This window comes from Pseudophryne corroboree, chromosome 6, assembly GCF_028390025.1.
Source record: "Pseudophryne corroboree isolate aPseCor3 chromosome 6, aPseCor3.hap2, whole genome shotgun sequence".
In the NCBI taxonomy this organism is placed as follows: domain Eukaryota; kingdom Metazoa; phylum Chordata; class Amphibia; order Anura; family Myobatrachidae; genus Pseudophryne; species Pseudophryne corroboree.
This window is the reverse complement of record NC_086449.1, coordinates 829,451,344-829,474,206: the sequence shown is the minus strand read 5'-3', so window position 1 is coordinate 829,474,206 and position 22,863 is coordinate 829,451,344. Positions and strand designations below refer to the sequence as shown.

General features: G+C 44.4%; 1 protein-coding gene across 7 annotated transcripts in view; it reads right to left on the bottom strand.

Moving 5' to 3' along the window:
* The window catches only part of CACNA2D4 (calcium voltage-gated channel auxiliary subunit alpha2delta 4), a 367,390-nt gene that overhangs the window by 48,438 nt on the left and 296,089 nt on the right, over nt 1-22,863 (bottom strand). For all 7 annotated transcript variants that reach the window (XM_063929351.1, XM_063929344.1, XM_063929346.1 and 4 more), the window contains 2 exons: nt 22,560-22,574; nt 12,760-12,804 (listed from right to left, as the gene is read on the bottom strand). In XM_063929351.1, coding sequence (XP_063785421.1) covers nt 12,760-12,804; nt 22,560-22,574 — 60 coding nt within the window. The remainder of the gene's footprint in view (nt 1-12,759; nt 12,805-22,559; nt 22,575-22,863) is intronic.

Sequence of the window (22,863 nt, the reverse complement as noted above, 5' to 3'; positions counted from 1 at the left end):
TCCTGTATAGAGATGTCACACCGTCTGTCCTGTACAGAGATGTCACATCGTCTGTCCTGTACAGAGATGTCACATCGTCTGTCCTGTACAGAGATGTCACGCTGTCTGTCCTGTACAGAGATGTCACATCGTCTGTCCTGTATAGAGATGTCACGCTGTCTGTCCTGTACAGAGATGTCACACCGTCTGTCCTGTACAGAGATGTCACACCGTCTGTCCTGTACAGAGATGTCACACCGTCTGTCCTGTACAGAGATGTCACGGCGTCTGTCCTGTACAGAGATGTCACGGCGTCTGTCCTGTACAGAGATGTCACGGCGTCTGTCCTGTACAGAGATGTCACGGCGTCTGTCCTGTACAGAGATGTCACGCCGTCTGTCCTGTACAGAGCTGTCACTCCGTCTGTCCTGTACAGAGCTGTCACGCCGTCTGTCCTTTACAGAGCTGTCACGCCATCTGTCCTGTACAGAGATGTCACGCCGTCTGTCCTGTACAGAGCTGTCACGGCATCTGTCCTGTACAGAGATGTCACGCCGTCTGTCCTGTACAGAGATGTCACGCCGTCTGTCCTGTACAGAGATGTCACGCCGTCTGTCATGTACAGAGATGTCACGCCGTCTGTCCTGTATATTAATGTCACGCCGTCTTTCCTGTACAGAGATGTCACGCCGTCTGTCATGTACAGAGATGTCACGCCGTCTGTCCTGTACAGAGATGTCACGCCGTCTGTCCTGTACAGAGATGTCACGCCGTCTGTCCTGTACAGAGATTTCACGCCATCTGTCCTGTACAGAGCTGTCACGCCGTCTGTCCTGTAGAGATGTCACACTGTCTGTCCTGTACAGAGATGTCACGCCGTCTGTCCTGTACAGAGCTGTCACGCCGTCTGTCCTGTAGAGAGATGTCACACTGTCTGTCCTGTACAGAGATGTCACACCGTCTGTCCTGTACAGAGCTGTCACGCCGTCTGTCCTGTAGAGATGTCACACTGTCTGTCCTGTACAGAGATGTCACGCCGTCTGTCCTGTACAGAGATGTCACGCCGTCTGTCCTGTACAGAGACGTCACGCCGTCTGTCCTGTACATTATTGTCACGCCGTCTGTCCTGTACAGAGATGTCACGGTGTCTGTCCTGTACAGAGATGTCTTGCCGTCTGTCCTGTACATTAATGTCACGCCGTCTGTCCTGTACAGAGCTGTCACGCCGTCTGTCCTGTAGAGATGTCACACTGTCTGTCCTGTACAGAGATGTCACGCCGTCTGTCCTGTACAGAGCTGTCACGCCTTCTGTCCTGTAGAGATGTCACACTGTCTGTCCTGTACAGAGATGTCACGCCGTCTGTCCTGTACAGAGATGTCACGCCGTCTGTCCTGTACAGAGATGTCACGTCGTCTGTCCTGTACAGAGATGTCACGCCGTCTGTCCTGTACAGAGATGTCACGCCGTCTGTCCTGTACAGAGATGTCACGCCGTCTGTCCTGTACATTAATGTCATGCCGTCTGTCCTGTACAGAGATGTCAGGCCGTCTGTCCTGTACATTAATGTCACGCCGTCTGTCCTGTACAGAGATGTCACGATGTCTGTCCTGCACAGAATGGTCACGCCGTCTGTCCTGTACAGAGATGTCACGCCGTCTGTCCTGTACATTAATGTCACGCCGTCTGTCCTGTACAGAGATGTCACGCTGTCTGTCCTGTACATAGTGGTCACGCCGTCTGTCGTGTACAGAGATGTCACGCCGTCTGTCCTGTAGAGATGTCACGCCGTCTGTCCTGTACAGAGTTGTCACGCCGTCTGTCCTGTACAGAGCTGTCACGCCGTCTGTCCTGTAGAGATGTCATGCCGTTTGTCCTGTACAGAGCTGTCACGCCGTCTGTCCTGTACAGAGCTGTCACGCCGTCTGTCCTGTACCGAGTTGTCACGCCGTCTGTCCTGTACAAAGGTGTCACGCCGTCTGTCCTGTACAGAGATGTCACGCCGTCTGTCCTGTACAGAGATGTCACGGTGTCTGTCCTGTACAGAGATGTCACGGTGTCTGTCCTGTACAGAGATGTCACGCCGTCTGTCCTGTACATTAATGTCCCGCCGCCTGTCCTGCACAGAGCTGTCACGCTGTCTGTCCTGTACCAAGATGTCACGCCGTCTGTCCTGTACAGAGCTGTCACGCCGTCTGTCCTGAACAGAGCTGTCACGTCGTCTGTACTGCACACAGATGTCACGCCGTCTGTTCTGTACAGAGCTGTCACGCTGTCTGTCCTGTACAGAGATGTCACGCCATCTGTCCTGTATAGAGATGTCACGCCATCTGTCCTGTACATTAATGTAACGCCCCGTCTGTCCTGTACAGAGATGTCACGCCGTCTGTCCTGTACAGAGATGTCACGCCGTCTGTCCTGTATAGAGATGCCACGCCGTCTGTCCTGTACAGAGATATCACGCCATCTGTCCTGTACAGAGATGTCACGCCGTCTGTCCTGAACAGAGCTGTCACGCCGTCTGTACTGAACAGAGCTGTCACGCCGTCTGTCCTGTATAGAGATTTCACGCCGTCTGTCCTGTACAGAGATGTCACGCCATCTGTCCTGTACAGAGATGTCACGCCGTCTGTTCTGTACAGAGATGTCACGCTGTCTGTCCTGTACAGAGATGTCACGCCGTCTGTCCTGTACAGAGATGTCACGCTGTCTGTCCTGTACAGAGATGTCACGCCGTCTGTCCTGTACAGAGATGTCACACCGTCTGCTGTACAGAGTGGTCACGCTGTCTGTCCTGCACAGAATGGTCACGCCGTCTGTCCTGTACAGAGATGTCACGCCGTCTGTCCTGTACATTAATGTCACGCCGTCTGTCCTGTACAGAGATGTCACACTGTCTGTCCTGTACAGAGTGGTCATGCCGTCTGTCCTGTACAGAGATGTCACGCCGTCTGTCCTGTATAGAGATGTCACGCCGTCTGTCCTGTACAGAGTTGTCACGCCGTCTGTCCTGTACAGAGCTGTCACGCCGTCTGTCCTGTAGAGATGTCACGCCGTCTGTCCTGTACAGAGCTGTCACGCCGTCTGTCCTGTACAGAGCTGTCACGTCGTCTGTCCTGTACCGAGATGTCACGCCGTCTGTCCTGTACAGAGCTGTCACGCCGTCTGTCCTGTACAGAGATGTCACGCCGTCTGTCCTGTACAGAGATGTCACTCCGTCTGTCCTGTACAGAGATGTCACTCCGTCTGTCCTGTACAGAGATGTCACGCCGTCTGTCCTGTACATTAATGTCACGCTGTCTGTCCTGTACAGAGATGTCATGCCGTCTGTCCTGTACAGAGATGTCACGCCGTCTGTCCTGTACAGAGCTGTCACCCAGTCTGTCCCGTACAGAGATGTCACGTCGTCTGTCCTGTACAGAGATGTCACGCCGTCTGTCCTGTACACAGCTGTCACACTGTCTGTCCTGTACAGAGATGTCACGCTGTCTGTCCTGTACAGAGATGTCACGCCGTCTGTCCTGTACAGAGCTGTCACGCTGTCTGTCCTGTACAGAGATGTCACGCCGTCTGTCCTGTACAGAGATGTCACGCCGTCTGTCCTGTACAGAGATGTCATGCTGTCTGTCCTGTACAGAGATGTCACGCTGTCTGTCCTGTATAGAGATGTCACGCCGTCTGTCCTGTACAGAGATGTCACGCCATCTGTCCTGTACAGAGATGTTACGCCATCTGTCCTGTACAGAGATGTCACGTCGTCTGTCCTGTACAGAGATGTCACGCCGTCTGTCCTGTACACAGCTGTCACACTGTCTGTCCTGTACATTAATGTAATGCCATCTGTCCTGAACAGAGATGTCACGCCATCTGTCCTGTACAGAGATGTCACGCTGTCTGTCCTGTACAGAGATGTCACGCCGTCTGTCCTGTACAAAGATGTCACGCCGTCTGTCCTGTACAGAGATGTCACGCTGTCTGTCCTGTATAGAGATGTCAAGCCGTCTGTCCTGTACAGAGATGTCACGCCATCTGTCCTGTACAGAGATGTCACGCCGTCTGTCCTGAACAGAGCTGTCACGCCGTCTGTCCTGTATAGAGATGTCACGCCATCTGTCCTGTACAGAGATGTCACGCCATCTGTCCTGTACAGAGATGTCACGCCATCTGTCCTGTACAGAGATGTCACGCCGTCTGTTCTGTACAGAGATGTCACGCCGTCTGTCCTGTACAGAGATGTCACACCGTCTGTCCTGTACAGAGATGTCACGCCGTCTGTCCTGTACAGAGATGTCACGCCGTCTGTCCTGTACATTAATGTCACGCCGTCTGTCCTGTACAGAGATGTCATGCTGTCTGTCCTTTACAGAGATGTCACACCGTCTGTCCTGTACAGAGCTGTCACGCTGTCTGTCCTGTACAGAGATGTCACGGCGTCTGTCCTGTACAGAGATGTCACTCCGTCTGTCCTGTACAGAGATGTCACGGTGTCTGTCCTGTACAGAGATGTCACGGTGTCTGTCCTGTACAGAGATGTCACGCCGTCTGTCCTGTACATTAATGTCCCGCCGTCTGTCCTGTACAGAGCTGTCACGCCGTCTGTCCTGTACAGAGATGTCACTCCGTCTGTCCTGCACAGAGATGTCGCGGTGTCTGTCCTGTACAGAGATGTCACGCCGTCTGTCCTGTACATTAATGTCCCGCAGTCTGTCCTGTACAGAGCTGTCACGCCGTCTGTCCTGTTCAGAGCTGTCACGCCATCTGTCCTGTACCGAGATGTCACGCCGTCTGTCCTGTACAGAGCTGTCACGCCGTCTGTCCTGAACAGAGCTGTCACGCCGTCTGTACTGCACACAGATGTCACGCCGTCTGTTCTGTACAGAGCTGTCACGCTGTCTGTCCTGTACAGAGATGTCATGCCGTCTGTCCTGTACAGAGATGTCACGCCATCTGTCCTGTACAGAGCTGTCACGCCATCTGTCCTGTACAGAGCTGTCACACAGTCTGTCCCGTACAGAGATGTCACGCCATCTGTCCTGTACAGAGATGTCACGCCGTCTGTCCTGTACACAGCTGTCACGCTGTCTGTCCTGTACAGAGATGTCACGCCGTCTGTCCTGTACACTAATGTCACGCCGTCTGTCCTGTACAGAGATGTCACGCCATCTGTCCTGTACAGAGCTGTCACGCCATCTGTCCTGTACAGAGCTGTCACACAGTCTGTCCCGTACAGATATGTCACGCCATCTGTCCTGTACAGAGATGTCACGCCGTCTGTCCTGTACACAGCTGTCACGCTGTCTGTCCTGTACAGAGATGTCACGCTGTCTGTCCTGTACAGAGATGTCACGCCGTCTGTCCTGTACAGAGCTGTCACGCTGTCTGTCCTGTACAGAGATGTCATGCCATCTGTCCTGTACAGAGATGTCACACCGTCTGTCCTGTACAGAGATGTCACGCTGTCTGTCCTGTACAGAGATGTCACGCCATCTGTCCTGTACATTAATGTAACGCCGTCTGTCCTGTACAGAGATGTCATGCCGTCTGTCCTGTACAGAGATGTCACGCCGTCTGTCCTATACAGAGATGTCACGCCGTCTGTCCTGTACAGAGATGTCACACCATCTGTCCTGTACAGAGATGTCACGCCGTCTGTTCTGTACAGAGATGTCACGCTGTCAGTCCTGTACATTAATGTCACGCCATCTGTCCTGTACAGAGATGTCACGCCGTCTGTCCTGTACAGAGATGTCACGCTGTCTGTCCTGTACAGAGATGTCACGCCGTCTGTCCTGTACAGAGATGTCACGCTGTCTGTCCTGTACAGAGTGGTCACGCCGTCTGTCCTGTACAGAGATGTCACGCCGTCTGTCCTGTACAGGGATGTCACGCCGTCTGTCCTGTACAGAGATGTCACGCCGTCTGTCCTGTACAGAGATGTCACGCCGTCTGTCCTGTACATTAATGTCACGCCGTCTGTCCTGTACAGAGATGTCACGGTATCCGGACTCCAGGTCGACAACAAAAAGGTCGACACCAATTTGTCGACAAACCTTAGGTCGACATGGACAAAAGGTCAACATGAGTTTTTCACAATTTTTTTCTTTTTTGGAACCTTTTCATACTTAACGATCCACGTGGACTACGGTTGGAACGGTAATCTGTGCCGAGCGGAGCGGAGGGAAGGCACCATGCCCGAAGTTTCGCTCGCCATGCAAGGGGATGCGGTGCACTAATTGGGGTTCCCGGTCACTCTACGAAGAAAACGACACCAAAAAAACATAAAAAGCTCATGTCAACCTTTTTCCATGTCGACCTTGTTCCTGTCGACCTTTTGTCCATGTCGACCTAAGGTGTGTCGACCAATTGGTGCCGACCTAAGGTGTGTCTAACTTTTTGTTGTCGACATGGAGTCCCAGACCCAGATGTCACGCCGTCTGTCTGTCCTGTACAGAGATGTCACGCTGTCTGTCCTGTACAGAGCTGTCACGCCGTCTGTCCTGTACAGAGATGTCACGCCGTCTGTCCTGTACAGAGCTGTCACGCCATCTGTCCTGTACAGAGATTTCACGCCGTCTGTCCTGTACAGAGATGTCACGCCGTCTGTCCTGTACAGAGATGTCACGCCGTCTGTCATGTACAGAGATGTCACGCCGTCTGTCATGTACAGAGATGTCACGCCGTCTGTCATGTACAGAGATGTCATGCCGTCTGTCCTGTACATTAATGTCACGCCGTCTGTCCTGTACAGAGATGTCACGCCGTCTGTCCTGTACAGAGATGTCACGCCGTCTGTCATGTACAGAGATGTCATGCCGTCTGTCCTGTATATTAATGTCACGCCGTCTGTCCTGTACAGAGATGTCACGCCGTCTGTCCTGTACACAGATGACACACTGTCTGTCCTGTACACAGATGACACACTGTCTGTCCTGTACAGAGCTGTCACGCCGTCTGTCCTGTAGAGATGTCACGCTGTCTGTCCTGTACAGAGTTGTCACGCTATCTGTCCTGTACAGAGATGTCACACCGTCTGTCCTGTACAGAGATGTCACGTCGTCTGTCCTGTACAGAGATGTCAAACCGTCTGTCCTGTACAAAGATGTCACACCGTCTGTCCTGTGCAGAGATGTCACACCGTCTGTCCTGTATAGAGATGTCACGCCGTCTGTCCTGTACAGAGCTGTCACGCCGTCTGTCCTGTAGAGATGTCACACTGTCTGTCCTGTACAGAGATGTTACGCCGTCTGTCCTGTACAGAGATGTCACGCCGTCTGTCCTGTACAGAGATGTCACGCCGTCTGTAGTGTACATTAATGTCATGCCGTCTGTCCTGTACAGAGATGTCACGTCGTCTGTCCTGTACAGAGATGTCACACTGTCTGTCCTGTACAGAGATGTCACGCCGTCTGTCCTGTACAGAGATGTCACGCCGTCTGTCCTGTACAGAGATGTCACGCCGTCTGTCCTGTACAGAGACGTCACGCCGTCGGTCCTGTACATTAATGTCACGCCGTCTGTCCTGTACAGAGATGTCACGCCGTCTGTCCTGTACAGAGATGTCACTGTGTATGTCCTGTACAGAGATGTCACGCCGTCTGTCCTGTACATTAATGTCACGCCGTCTGTCCTGTACAGAGCTGTCACGCCGTCTGTCCTGTAGAGATGTCACACTGTCTGTCCTGTACAGAGATGTCACGCCGTCTGTCCTGTACAGAGATGTCACGCCGTCTGTCCTGTACAGAGATGTCACGCCGTCTGTCCTGTACAGAGCTGTCACGCCGTCTGTCCTGTACAGAGCTGTCACGCCGTCTGTCCTGTACAGAGCTGTCACGCCGTCTGTCCTGTACAGAGATGTCACGCCGTCTGTCCTGTACAGAGATGTTACGCCGTCTGTCCTGTATAGAGCTGTCACGCCGTCTGTCCTGTACAGAGATGTCACTCTGTCTGTCCTGTATAGAGCTGTCACGCCGTCTGTCCTGTACAGAGATGTCACGCCGTCTGTCCTGTACAGAGATGTCACGCCGTCTGTCCTGTACAGAGCTGTCACGCCGTCTGTCCTGTACAGAGATGTCACGTCGTCTGTCCTGTACAGAGATGTCACGCCGTCTGTCCTGTACAGAGATGTCACGCCCTCTGTCCTGTACAGAGATGTTACGCAGTCTGTCCTGTATAGAGCTGTCACGCCGTCTGTCCTGTACAGAGATGTCACGCTGTCTGTCCTGTATAGAGCTGTCACGCCGTCTGTCCTGTACAGAGATGTCACGCCGTCTGTCCTGTACAGAGATGTCACGCCGTCTGTCATGTACAGAGATGTCACGCCGTCTGTCCTGTATAGAGATGTCACGCCGTCTGGCCGTCTGTCCTGTACAGAGATGTCACGCCGTCTGTCCTGTACAGAGATGTCACGCCGTCTGTCCTGTACAGAGATGTCACGCCGTCTGTCCTGTACAGAGATGTCACGCTGTCTGTCCTGTACAGAGCTGTCACGCCGTCTGTACTGTACAGAGATGTCACGCCGTCTGTCCTGTACAGAGATGTTACGCCGTCTGTCCTGTACAGAGATGTTACGCCGTCTGTCCTGTACAGAGATGTCACGCCGTCTGTCCTGTACAGAGATGTCACACCGTCTGTCCTGTACAGAGATGTCATGCCGTCTGTCCTGTAGAGATGTCACGCTGTCTGTCCTGTACAGAGATGTCACGCCATCTGTCCTGTACAGAGATGTCACGCCGTCTGTCCTGTACAGAGATGTCACGCTGTCTGTCCTGTACAGAGATGTCACGCTGTCTGTCCTGTACAGAGATGTCTGTCCTGTACAGAGATGTCACGCTGTCTGTCCTGTACAGAGATGTCACGCCGTCTGTCCTGTACAGAGCTGTCACGCCGTCTGTCCTGTATAGAGATGTCACGCCGTCTGTCCTGTACAGAGCTGTCACGCCGTCTGTCCTGTACAGAGATGTCACGCTGTCTGTCCTGTACAGAGATGTCACGCCGTCTGTCCTGTACAGAGCTGTCACGCCGTCTGTCCTGTATAGAGATGTCACGCCGTCTGTCCTGTACAGAGATGTCACGCCGTCTGTCCTGTACAGAGATGTCACGCCGTCTGTCCTGTACAGAGATGTCACGCCGTCTGTCCTGTATAGAGATGTCACGCCGTCTGTCCTGTACAGAGATGTCACGCCGTCTGTCCTGTACAGAGATGTCACGCCGTCTGTCCTGTACAGAGATGTCACGCCGTCTGTCCTGTACAGAGATGTCACGCCGTCTGTCCTGTACAGAGATGTCACGCCGTCTGTCCTGTACAGAGATGTCACGCCGTCTGTCCTGTATAGAGATGTCACGCCGTCTGTCCTGTACAGAGCTGTCACGCCGTCTGTCCTGTACAGAGATGTCACGCCGTCTGTCCTGTACAGAGATGTCACGCCGTCTGTCCTGTACAGAGATGTCACGCTGTCTGTCCTGTACAGAGCTGTCACGCCGTCTGTCCTGTACAGAGATGTCACGCCGTCTGTCCTGTACAGAGATGTCACGCCGTCTGTCCTGTACAGAGATGTCACGCCGTCTGTCCTGTACAGAGATGTCACGCCGTCTGTCCTGTACAGAGATGTCACGCCGTCTGTCCTGTACAGAGATGTCACGCCGTCTGTCCTGTACAGAGATGTCACGCCGTCTGTCCTGTACAGAGATGTCACGCTGTCTGTCCTGTACAGAGATGTCACGCTGTCTGTTCTGTACAGAGATGTCACGCCGTCTGTCCTGTACAGAGATGTCACGCTGTCTGTCCTGTACAGAGATGTCACGCCGTCTGTCCTGTACAGAGCTGTCACGCCGTCTGTCCTGTATAGAGATGTCACGCCGTCTGTCCTGTACAGAGCTGTCACGCCGTCTGTCCTGTACAGAGATGTCACGCTGTCTGTCCTGTACAGAGATGTCACGCCGTCTGTCCTGTACAGAGCTGTCACGCCGTCTGTCCTGTATAGAGATGTCACGCCGTCTGTCCTGTACAGAGCTGTCACGCCGTCTGTCCTGTACAGAGATGTCACGCCGTCTGTCCTGTACAGAGATGTCACGCCGTCTGTCCTGTACAGAGATGTCACGCCGTCTGTCCTGTACAGAGCTGTCACGCCGTCTGTCCTGTACAGAGCTGTCACGCCGTCTGTCCTGTACAGAGATGTCACGCCGTCTGTCCTGTACAGAGATGTCACGCCGTCTGTCCTGTACAGAGATGTCACGCCGTCTGTCCTGTACAGAGATGTCACGCCGTCTGTCCTGTACAGAGATGTCACGCCGTCTGTCCTGTACAGAGATGTCACGCCGTCTGTCCTGTACAGAGATGTCACGCCGTCTGTCCTGTACAGAGATGTCACGCCGTCTGTCCTGTACAGAGATGTCACGCCGTCTGTCCTGTACAGAGATGTCACGCCGTCTGTCCTGTACAGAGATGTCACGCCGTCTGTCCTGTACAGAGATGTCACGCCGTCTGTCCTGTACAGAGATGTCACGCCGTCTGTCCTGTACAGAGATGTCACGCCGTCTGTCCTGTACAGAGATGTCACGCCGTCTGTCCTGTACAGAGATGTCACGCCGTCTGTCCTGTACAGAGATGTCACGCCGTCTGTCCTGTACAGAGATGTCACGCCGTCTGTCCTGTATAGAGATGTCACGCCGTCTGTCCTGTACAGAGCTGTCACGCCGTCTGTCCTGTACAGAGATGTCACGCCGTCTGTCCTGTACAGAGATGTCACGCCGTCTGTCCTGTACAGAGATGTCACGCTGTCTGTCCTGTACAGAGCTGTCACGCCGTCTGTCCTGTACAGAGATGTCACGCCGTCTGTCCTGTACAGAGATGTCACGCCGTCTGTCCTGTACAGAGATGTCACGCCGTCTGTCCTGTACAGAGATGTCACGCCGTCTGTCCTGTACAGAGATGTCACGCCGTCTGTCCTGTACAGAGATGTCACGCCGTCTGTCCTGTACAGAGATGTCACGCCGTCTGTCCTGTACAGAGATGTCACGCCGTCTGTCCTGTACAGAGATGTCACGCCGTCTGTCCTGTACAGAGATGTCACGCTGTCTGTTCTGTACAGAGATGTCACGCCGTCTGTCCTGTACAGAGATGTCACGCTGTCTGTCCTGTACAGAGATGTCACGCTGTCTGTCCTGTACAGAGATGTCACGCTGTCTGTCCTGTACAGAGCTGTCACGCCGTCTGTCCTGTACAGAGCTGTCACGCCGTCTGTCCTGTACAGAGATGTCACGCCGTCTGTCCTGTACAGAGATGTCACGCCGTCTGTCCTGTACAGAGATGTCACGCCGTCTGTCCTGTACAGAGATGTCACGCCGTCTGTCCTGTACAGAGATGTCACGCTGTCTGTCCTGTACAGAGCTGTCACGCCGTCTGTCCTGTACAGAGATGTCACGCCGTCTGTCCTGTACAGAGATGTCACGCCGTCTGTCCTGTACAGAGATGTCACGCCGTCTGTCCTGTACAGAGATGTCACGCTGTCTGTCCTGTACAGAGATGTCACGCTGTCTGTCCTGTACAGAGATGTCACGCTGTCTGTCCTGTACAGAGATGTCACGCTGTCTGTCCTGTACAGAGCTGTCACGCCGTCTGTCCTGTACAGAGATGTCACGCCGTCTGTCCTGTACAGAGATGTCACGCCGTCTGTCCTGTACAGAGATGTCACGCCGTCTGTCCTGTACAGAGATGTCACGCTGTCTGTCCTGTACAGAGATGTCACGCTGTCTGTTCTGTACAGAGATGTCACGCCGTCTGTCCTGTACAGAGATGTCACGCCGTCTGTCCTGTACAGAGATGTCACGCCGTCTGTCCTGTACAGAGATGTCACGGTGTCTGTCCTGTACAGAGATGTCACGCCGTCTGTCCTGTACAGAGCTGTCACGCCGTCTGTCCTGTACAGAGATGTCACGCCGTCTGTCCTGTACAGAGATGTCACGCCGTCTGTCTTGTACAGAGATGTCACGCCGTCTGTCCTGTACAGAGATGTCACGCTGTCTGTCCTGTACAGAGATGTCACGCTGTCTGTCCTGTACAGAGATGTCACGCTGTCTGTCCTGCACAGAGATGTCACGCTGTCTGTCCTGTACAGAGATGTCACGCTGTCTGTCCTGTACAGAGATGTCACGCCGTCTGTCCTGTACAGAGATGTCACGCCGTCTGTCCTGTACAGAGATGTCACGCCGTCTGTCCTGTACAGAGATGTCACGCCGTCTGTCCTGTACAGAGATGTCACGCCGTCTGTCCTGTACAGAGATGTCACGCCGTCTGTCCTGTACAGAGCTGTCACGCCGTCTGTCCTGTACAGAGATGTCACGCCGTCTGTCCTGTACAGAGATGTCACGCCGTCTGTCCTGTACAGAGATGTCACGCCGTCTGTCCTGTACAGAGATGTCACGCCGTCTGTCTTGTACAGAGATGTCACGCCGTCTGTCCTGTACAGAGATGTCACGCTGTCTGTTCTGTACATGTGCCGTCTTTGGGGTAAATTTACTAAGGTGGGAGCTTTTTAGAACTGGTTAGATCAGATTCTACTTAACATTTGTCCAGCTGCTTCTAGAAGATAATAGATACAATCTGATTGGTTGCTATGGGCAACATCACCAGTTCTAAAAAACTCACACCTTAGTAAATTTACCCCTTTGTCTTTTATGCAGAGGTGCAAGACATTAACACAAATATGGAAATGTAATTGGCAGAACATATGTATAAATGTCGACGATGATGACCCATGAATACAGAGTGTCTACATGTACAGTACCTCGTCCTCACAGCTCAGAGGGCACAATCCATCCACATCGCTGCACTGCGGAGAGACAGAGCGTACCGGATTACACACCCCGTGTATATATCATTCATTATACACTGTACATTATATATATCATTCATTATACACTGTACGTTATATATATCATTCATTATACACTGTACATTATATATCATTCATTATACACTGTACATTATATATATCATTCATTATACACTGTACATTATATATATCATTCATTATACACTGTACATTATATATATCATTCATTATACACTGTACATTATATATATCATTCATTATACACTGTACATTATATATATCATTCATTATACACTGTACATTATATATATCATTCATTATACACTGTACGTTATATATATCATTTATTATACACTGTACATTATATATATCATTCATTATACACTGTACGTTATATATATTATTCATTATACACTCTGTACGTTATATATATCATTCATTATACACTGTACGTAATATATAGCATTCATTATACACTGTACGTTATATATATCATTCATTATACACTGTACGTTATATATATCATTTATTATACACTGTACATTATATATATCATTCATTATACACTGTACATTATATATATATCATTCATTATACACTGTACGTTATATATATCATTTATTATACACTGTACATTATATATATCATTCATTATACACTGTACGTTATATATATCATTTATTATACACTGTACATTATATATATCATTCATTATACACTGTACGTTATATATATCATTTATTATACACTGTACATTATATATATATCATTCATTATACACTGTACGTTATATATATCATTTATTATACACTGTACATTATATATATCATTCATTATACACTCTGTACGTTATATATATATCATTCATTATACACTGTACATTATATATATCATTTATTATACACTGTACATTATATATATCATTCATTATACACTCTGTACGTTATATATATCATTCATTATACACTGTACATTATATATATTATTTATTATACACTGTACATTATATATATCATTCATTATACACTCTGTACGTTATATATATCATTCATTATACACTCTGTACGTTATATATATCATTCATTATACACTGTACATTATATATATTATTTATTATACACTGTACATTATATATATCATTCATTATACACTCTGTACGTTATATATATCATTCATTATACACTGTACATTATATATATCATTCATTATACACTGTACATTATATATATCATTCATTATACACTGTACGTTATATATATTATTCATTATACACTGTACGTTATATATATCATTCATTATACACTGTACGTTATATATATTATTCATTATACACTGTACGTTATATATATCATTCATTATACACTGTACATTATATATATCATTCATTATACACTGTACATTATATATATTATTCATTATATACTGTACGTTATATATATCATTCATTATACACTGTACTTTATATATATCATTTATTATACACTGTACATTATATATATCATTCATTATACACTGTACATTATATATATTATTCATCATACACTGTACGTTATATATATCATTTATTATACACTGTACATTATATATATCATTCATTATACACTGTACGTTATATATATCATTCATTATACACTGTACATTATATATCATTCATTATACACTGTACGTTATATATATCATTCATTATACACTCTGTACGTTATATATATCATTCATTATACACTGTACGTAATATATAGCATTCATTATACACTGTACGTTATAAATATCATTCATTATACAGTGTACGTTATATATATCATTCATTATACACTGTACGTTATATATATTATTCATTATACACTGTACATTATATATATCATTCATTATACACTGTACATTATATATATCATTCATTATACACTGTACATTATATATATCATTCATTATACACTGTACATTATATATATCATTTATTATACACTGTACATTATATATATCATTCATTATACACTGTACGTTATATATATTATTCATTATACACTCTGTACGTTATATATATCATTCATTATACACTGTACGTAATATATAGCATTCATTATACACTGTACGTTATATATATCATTCATTATACACTGTACGTTATATATATCATTTATTATACACTGTACATTATATATATCATTCATTATACACTGTACATTATATATATATCATTCATTATACACTGTACGTTATATATATCATTTATTATACACTGTACATTATATATATCATTCATTATACACTGTACGTTATATATATCATTTATTATACACTGTACATTATATATATCATTCATTATACACTGTACGTTATATATATCATTTATTATACACTGTACATTATATATATCATTCATTATACACTGTACGTTATATATATCATTTATTATACACTGTACATTATATATATCATTCATTATACACTCTGTACGTTATATATATCATTCATTATACACTGTACATTATATATATATCATTTATTATACACTGTACATTATATATATCATTCATTATACACTCTGTACGTTATATATATCATTCATTATACACTGTACATTATATATATTATTTATTATACATTGTACATTATATATATCATTCATTATACACTCTGTACGTTATATATATCATTCATTATACACTGTACATTATATATATTATTTATTATACACTGTACATTATATATCATTCATTATACACTCTGTACGTTATATATATCATTCATTATACACTGTACATTATATATATCATTCATTATACACTGTACATTATATATATCATTTATTATACACTGTACGTTATATATATTATTCATTATACACTGTACGTTATATATATCATTCATTATACACTGTACGTTATATATATTATTCATTATACACTGTACGTTATATATATCATTCATTATACACTGTACATTATATATATCATTCATTATACACTGTACATTATATATATTATTCATTTTATACTGTACGTTATATATATCATTCATTATACACTGTACTTTATATATATCATTTATTATACACTGTACATTATATATATCATTCATTATACACTGTACATTATATATATTATTCATCATACACTGTACGTTATATATATCATTTATTATACACTGTACATTATATATATCATTCATTATATACTGTACGTTATATATCATTCATTATACACTGTACGTTATATATATCATTCATTATACACTCTGTACGTTATATATATCATTCATTATACACTGTACGTAATATATAGCATTCATTATACACTGTACGTTATAAATATCATTCATTATACAGTGTACGTTATATATATCATTCATTATACACTCTGTACATTATATATAGCATTTATTATACACTCTGTACATTATATATAGCATTCATTATACACTGTATGTTATATATATCATTCATTATACACTGTACGTTATATATATTATTCATTATACACTGTACGTTATATATATCATTTATTATACACTGTACATTATATATATCATTCATTATACACTGTACGTTATATATATTATTCATTATACACTGTACGTTATATATATCATTTATTATACACTGTACATTATATATATCATTCATTATACACTGTACGTTATATATATTATTCATTATACACTGTACGTTATATATATCATTCATTATACACTGTACATTATATATCATTCATTATACACTGTACGTTATATATATTATTCATTATACACTCTGTACGTTATATATATCATTCATTATACACTGTACGTAATATATAGCATTCATTATACACTGTACGTTATATATATAATTCATTATACAGTGTACGTTATATATATAATTCATTATACACTCTGTACATTATATATAGCATTCATTATACACTCTGTACATTATATATAGCATTCATTATACACTGTATGTTATATATATCATTCATTATACACTCTGTACGTTATTTATAGCATTCATTATACACTCTGTATGTTATATATCATTCATTATACACACTGTACATTATATATATCATTCATTATACACGCTGTATGTTATATATATCATTCATTATACACGCTGTACGTTATACACTGCTCAAAAAAATAAAGGGAACACTAAAATAACACATCCTAGATCTGAATGAATGAAATATTCTTATTAAATACTTTGTTCTTTACATAGTTGAATGTGCTGACAACAAAATCACACAAAAATTACCAATGGAAATCAAATTTATTAACCCATGGAGGTCTGGATTTGGAGTCACACTCAAAATTAAAGTGGAAAAACACACTACAGGCTGATCCAACTTTGATGTAATGTCCTTAAAACAAGTCTAAATGAGGCTCAGTAGTGTGTGTGGCCTCCACGTGCCTGTATGACCTCCCTACAACGCCTGGGCATGCTCCTGATGAGGTGGCGGATGGTCTCCTGAGGGATCTTCTCCTAGACCTGGACTAAAGCATCCACCAACTCTTGGACAGTCTGTGGTGCAACGTGGCGTTGGTGGATGGAGCGAGACATGATGTCCCAGATGTGCTCAATTGGATTCAGGTCTGGGGAACGGGCGGGCCAGTCCATAGCATCAATGCCTTCGTCTTGCAGGAACTACAGACACACTCCAGCCACATGAGGTCTAGCATTGTCTTGCATTAGGAGGAATCCAGGCCCAACCGCACCAGCATATGGTCTCACAAGGGGTCTGAGGATCTCATCTCGGTACCTAATGGCAGTCAGGCTACCTCTGGCGAGCACATGGAGGGCTGTGCGGCCCCCCAAAGAAATGCCACCCCACACCATTACTGACCCACTGCCAAACCGGTCATGCTGGAAGATGTTGCAGGCAGAACGTTCTCCTTGGCGTCTCCAGACTCTGTCACGTCTGTCACATGTGTTCAGTGAGAACCTGCTTTCATCTGTGAAGAGCACAGGGCGCCAGTGGCGAATTTGCCAATCTTGGTGTTCTCTGGCAAATGCCAAACGTCTTGCACGGTGTTGGGCTGTAAGCACAACCCCCACCTGTGGAAGTCGGGCCCTCATACCACCCTCATGGAGTCTGTTTCTGATCGTTTGAGTAGACACATGCACATTTGTGGCTTGCTGGAGGTCATTTTACAGGGCTCTGGCAGTGCTCCTCCTGTTTCTCCTTGCACAAAGGCGGAGGTAGCGGTCCTGCTGCTGGGTTGTTGCCCTCCTACGGCCTCCTCCACGTCTCCCGATGTACTGGCCTGTCTCCTGGTAGCGCCTCCGTGCTCTGGACACTACGCTGACAGACACAGCAAACCTTCTTGCCACAGCTCGCATTGATGTGCCATCCTGGATGAGCTGCACTACCTGAGCCACTTGTGTGGGTTGTAGACTCCGTCTCATGCTACCACTAGAGTGAAAGCACGGCCAGCTTTCAAAAGTGACCAAAACATCAGCCAGAAAGCATAGGAGCTGAGAAGTGGTCTGTGGTCACCACCTGCAGAACAACTCCTTTATTGGGGGTGTCTTGCTAATTGCCTATAATTCCCACCTGTTGTCTATTCCATTTGCACAACAGCATGTGACATTGATTGTCAGTCAGTGTTGCTTCCTAAGTGGACAGTTTGATTTCACAGAAGTGTGATTGACTTGGAGTTACATTGTGTTGATTAAGTGTTCCCTTTATTTTTTTGAGCAGTGTATATAGCATTCATTATACACTCTGTACATTATACTGTATATAGCATTCATTATACACTCTGTACATTATATATACTGTAGCATTCATTATACACTCTGTACATTATATATATCATTCATTATACACTCTGTACGTTATATATAACATTCATTATACACTCTGTACATTATAGATAGCATTCATTATACACTCTGTACATTATATATATATCATTCCTTATACACTCTGTACATTATATATAGCATTCATTATACACTCTGTACGTTGTATAATCATTCATTATACACTGTACGTTATATATAACATTCATTATACACTCTGTACATTATATATAGCATTCATTATACACTCTGTACATTATATATAGCATTCATTATACACTCTGTACTTTATATAATCATTCATTATACACTGTACGTTATATATAACATTCAGTATACACTCTGTACATTATATATAGCATTCATTATACACTCTGTACATTATATATATCATTCATTATACACTCTGTACATTATATATAGCATTCATTATACACTCTGTACGTTATATAATCATTCATTATACACGCTGTACATTATATTTATCATTCATCATACACTCTGTACATTATATATATATCAATTATACACGCTGTATGTACATTATATATATCATTCATTATACACTCTGTACATTATATATATCATTCATTATACACTCTGTACATTATTTATATCATTCATTATACACTCTGTACGTTACATATAGCATTCGTTATGCAGTCTGTACATTATATATATCATTCATTATACACTCTGTACGTTATATATATAATTCATTATACACTCTGTACATTATTTATATCATTCATTATACACTCTGTACGTTACATATAGCATTCGTTATACACTCTGTACATTATATATATATCATTCATTATACACTCTGTACGTTATATATATAATTCATTATACACTCTGTACATTATTTATATCATTCATTATACACTCTGTACGTTACATATAGCATTCGTTATGCACTCTGTACATTATATATATCATTCATTATACACTCTGTACATTATATATATCATTCATTATACACTCTGTACATTATATATATCATTCATTATATTTTCTGTACATTATATATATATATATATATATATATATATCTATCATTCATTATACACTCTGTACATTATATATATCATTCATTATGCACTCTGTACATTATATATATCATTCATTATACATTCTGTACATTATATATATATCATTCATTATACACTCTGTACATTATATATATCATTCATTATACATTCTGTACATTATATATATATATATATATATATCTATTATTCATTATATACTCTGTACATTATATATATCATTCATTATGCACTCTGTACATTATATATATCATTCATTATACACTCTGTACATTAGATATATCATTCATTATACACTCTGTACATTAGATATATCATTCATTATACACTCTGTACATTATATATATCATTCATTATACATTCTGTACATTATATATATATCATTCATTATACAATCTGTACATTAGATATATCATTCATTATACACTCTGTACATTATATATAATTCATTATACACGCTATACGTTAGATATAGCATTTGTTATGCACGCTGTATGTACGTTATATATAGTATTAATTACAGACACTACTGTGCCTTTATGCTAATGTCACGGCCAAAGTTCTTCCTTCTGAGATGACCCCTGGCTGTGGCGCTAATCCGCCGTCTGCGCACACCATCGGAGACTGAACCTATGGAGGCACACAATCTGAGTCTCTACATGGCTGCCAGTGTCAGTGCGTCTGACAGCGGCACGCCTGGGTCCGGCTAGCCGCTCCCACAGTCACCACCCAGACCCGCCCATGGGAATAGCATGGAACTACATGCCATCTCGATCTGCGTCTTTATGCGGCATCCATCGGTACAGGTGCGCGGTGCGGCCGGACACATGCACGGATCGATATCAATGGCTGCTTGCGTCCAATGCCGGCACAGCGTCCACCGCTCAATAAGCCCCCTGTACTTAGTGTTTCAGCACCTACGGTGCAGCAAATCACAGGGTTCCGCTGGCTCCTGAATTATACATTATTCCCCCCTTGGGTGCGCCACCAAAGCGTCCTTCATATTCCTAATTACACAGACACGCATAAAATATATAATTTTCACTTTCATTTTTTTAATGACCTTTTTAAAATATAGATGCAATGTATATAGAAGCTTCCGGCTAACGACAGGCAGAAACGGCGGGCTACCGGGGGATACCAACCACGCAATGTCACATGATAAGTCACCGATGGCAGTCACTCTTTCTTCTCTTTGTAGTAAGTTGCTGGTAACGGCTTGTGCTGCAATGCAGTAATAACACAGTGGCCTGGCTCAGTGACACACGGCCTTATTCAGAGCTAAACGATATCCGCACGCAGCGCCGCAGTTCGCAGAGTTGAGCAATTTTTTGCGACCGCTTGCGTGAAAATGTCTTTGAACCCCTATGGCAAAGGGTGCGGCATTAATAGTAAAAATTAGATAACAATATTGTTTGTTTCAGGTGGACTACAAGTCTCAGCAAGTCTGACCCCGGCATGGTGGCTGTTGTGGAAAAACAGGCCACGCGTGGGCAATGTCATAGGAATGATTGGGAAGCGCCGATTGGCTGAGAGCGTAGGAACGGATGGTACGGCAGTGTCCCATCGCTTGGGAGGGTTTTCCACGTTTTGTGGGTGTTTTTTTTACTTCTACTTACCCATGGTTAGTAAATTTATTCCTAGGAGATCAAGGGTCTGATTCAGAGGTGGACAGAACTAAATGGGATATTTGGTATTTCTACACATCTATTTAACCGTAACGACCCTAGCCATCCTCAAATAGCCACCATCATTCTCTGCGCCAACATTCACCAGCGCTATACGTGGCACAGGAGGCCCAGTCTGACACCAGATCTCTGCGTAGGCGCCACTCAGCAGCGCCCACGATTCCACTGGTGTTTGTGCGCCTGAGATGAGCACGACACGGAATAATCTGTAGATGCGTGCGCTCGGCTGTGTTCCTTGCACAGGCCCGTCTGCAATGTATACAATCCCATTTAATCGTAGAAAATGCCATTTACTAAAGTGCAAAAATGTGAATTCCCAATGCATGTAAATGGCTTCTTCTTCTGCCCCGCGGGCCGGAAACACTAACGGGAGGAGGAAATCCATCACATCTACGTCCATCATCATCTACTGTAAGTTTGTGATGTTGTCAGGATCCCTACTGTGCGTAGCGCAGAACGGTTCTCTGACCACAGGTGCTGGATAACGGTATACACACTTATCCGCACACATGTATCCAAAAGGCAAATGTGGGAACGGTCCTACGATGTGCGTGCCGGATAAACGCCATTGCACGCCAGTTATTTTCGATTACAATAAATGACATTTTGTTGTGTGTGCCTGAAGGTAACGGATGGATTATACATTGTGACTTAAATCCTATTGCCGGCAGTGAGCTGACACTATAACCTTGCTGAAAGCAACCAATACAGTATACGCGGGGCGGGGGAAATCTGCCCAGGGAACTATCGTGCCACAGAGAGGAGGAGAGGCTGGAACGTCTTGGCACATAATAATAATAATAACAACACTTTGCACTTATCATTTTAACCAAACAGGGAGAACTCTAGTAAATGAGATCTAAATGCTTTCTGTGACATACATTTACGGATACAAAAATATGGCATTGTGCACTGAGTAACTAATATGTTTTGAGTCTCTGCCAGCATAAGAAAACAGGTTCTAACATCTGGAGAAATAACATTAGCAGCAGATTCCTATGTTTGTACATATTTAATGTGTACCGTCACCGACACGCATGGAGGCCGGACCACACCCATCAGAATGCAGCCTGTTGATATTGTGGGATGTGGCCGGTTACTAGTGAATGGAGGATCGGCCCATAAATACTGGTCCAGTGTGGGCAGGTTATGCTGTAAGAAGAATCTATGAGGTATACGGGCCTGTAATTACAGAGGGTCACACGGGAACAGAGTAACATGGAGACTTACGTCAGTGTCGTTGGGCTGCAGAGGGAAGAACAGGAACAGACAGAGAAACGTTAGTTAGAGCAAACTGAGGAACCACTTACAGGATATGGGAAGGGAAAGGGGGGGGTCTATTCAGCAACCAATCAGCTAATAGCTCGCATTTAATAAATATCTCTTTATTCTGTGTAATGTACCCCTGAGGGTACACGTAGTGCGGACTGATAAGCCCGACTGAAGTCTATACAGATGTATGTGTAACAGTTCTCATACTATAACAGAATTTAAAGGACCACTTTACCCAAAATACAAGTTTCTGTATGAAGAT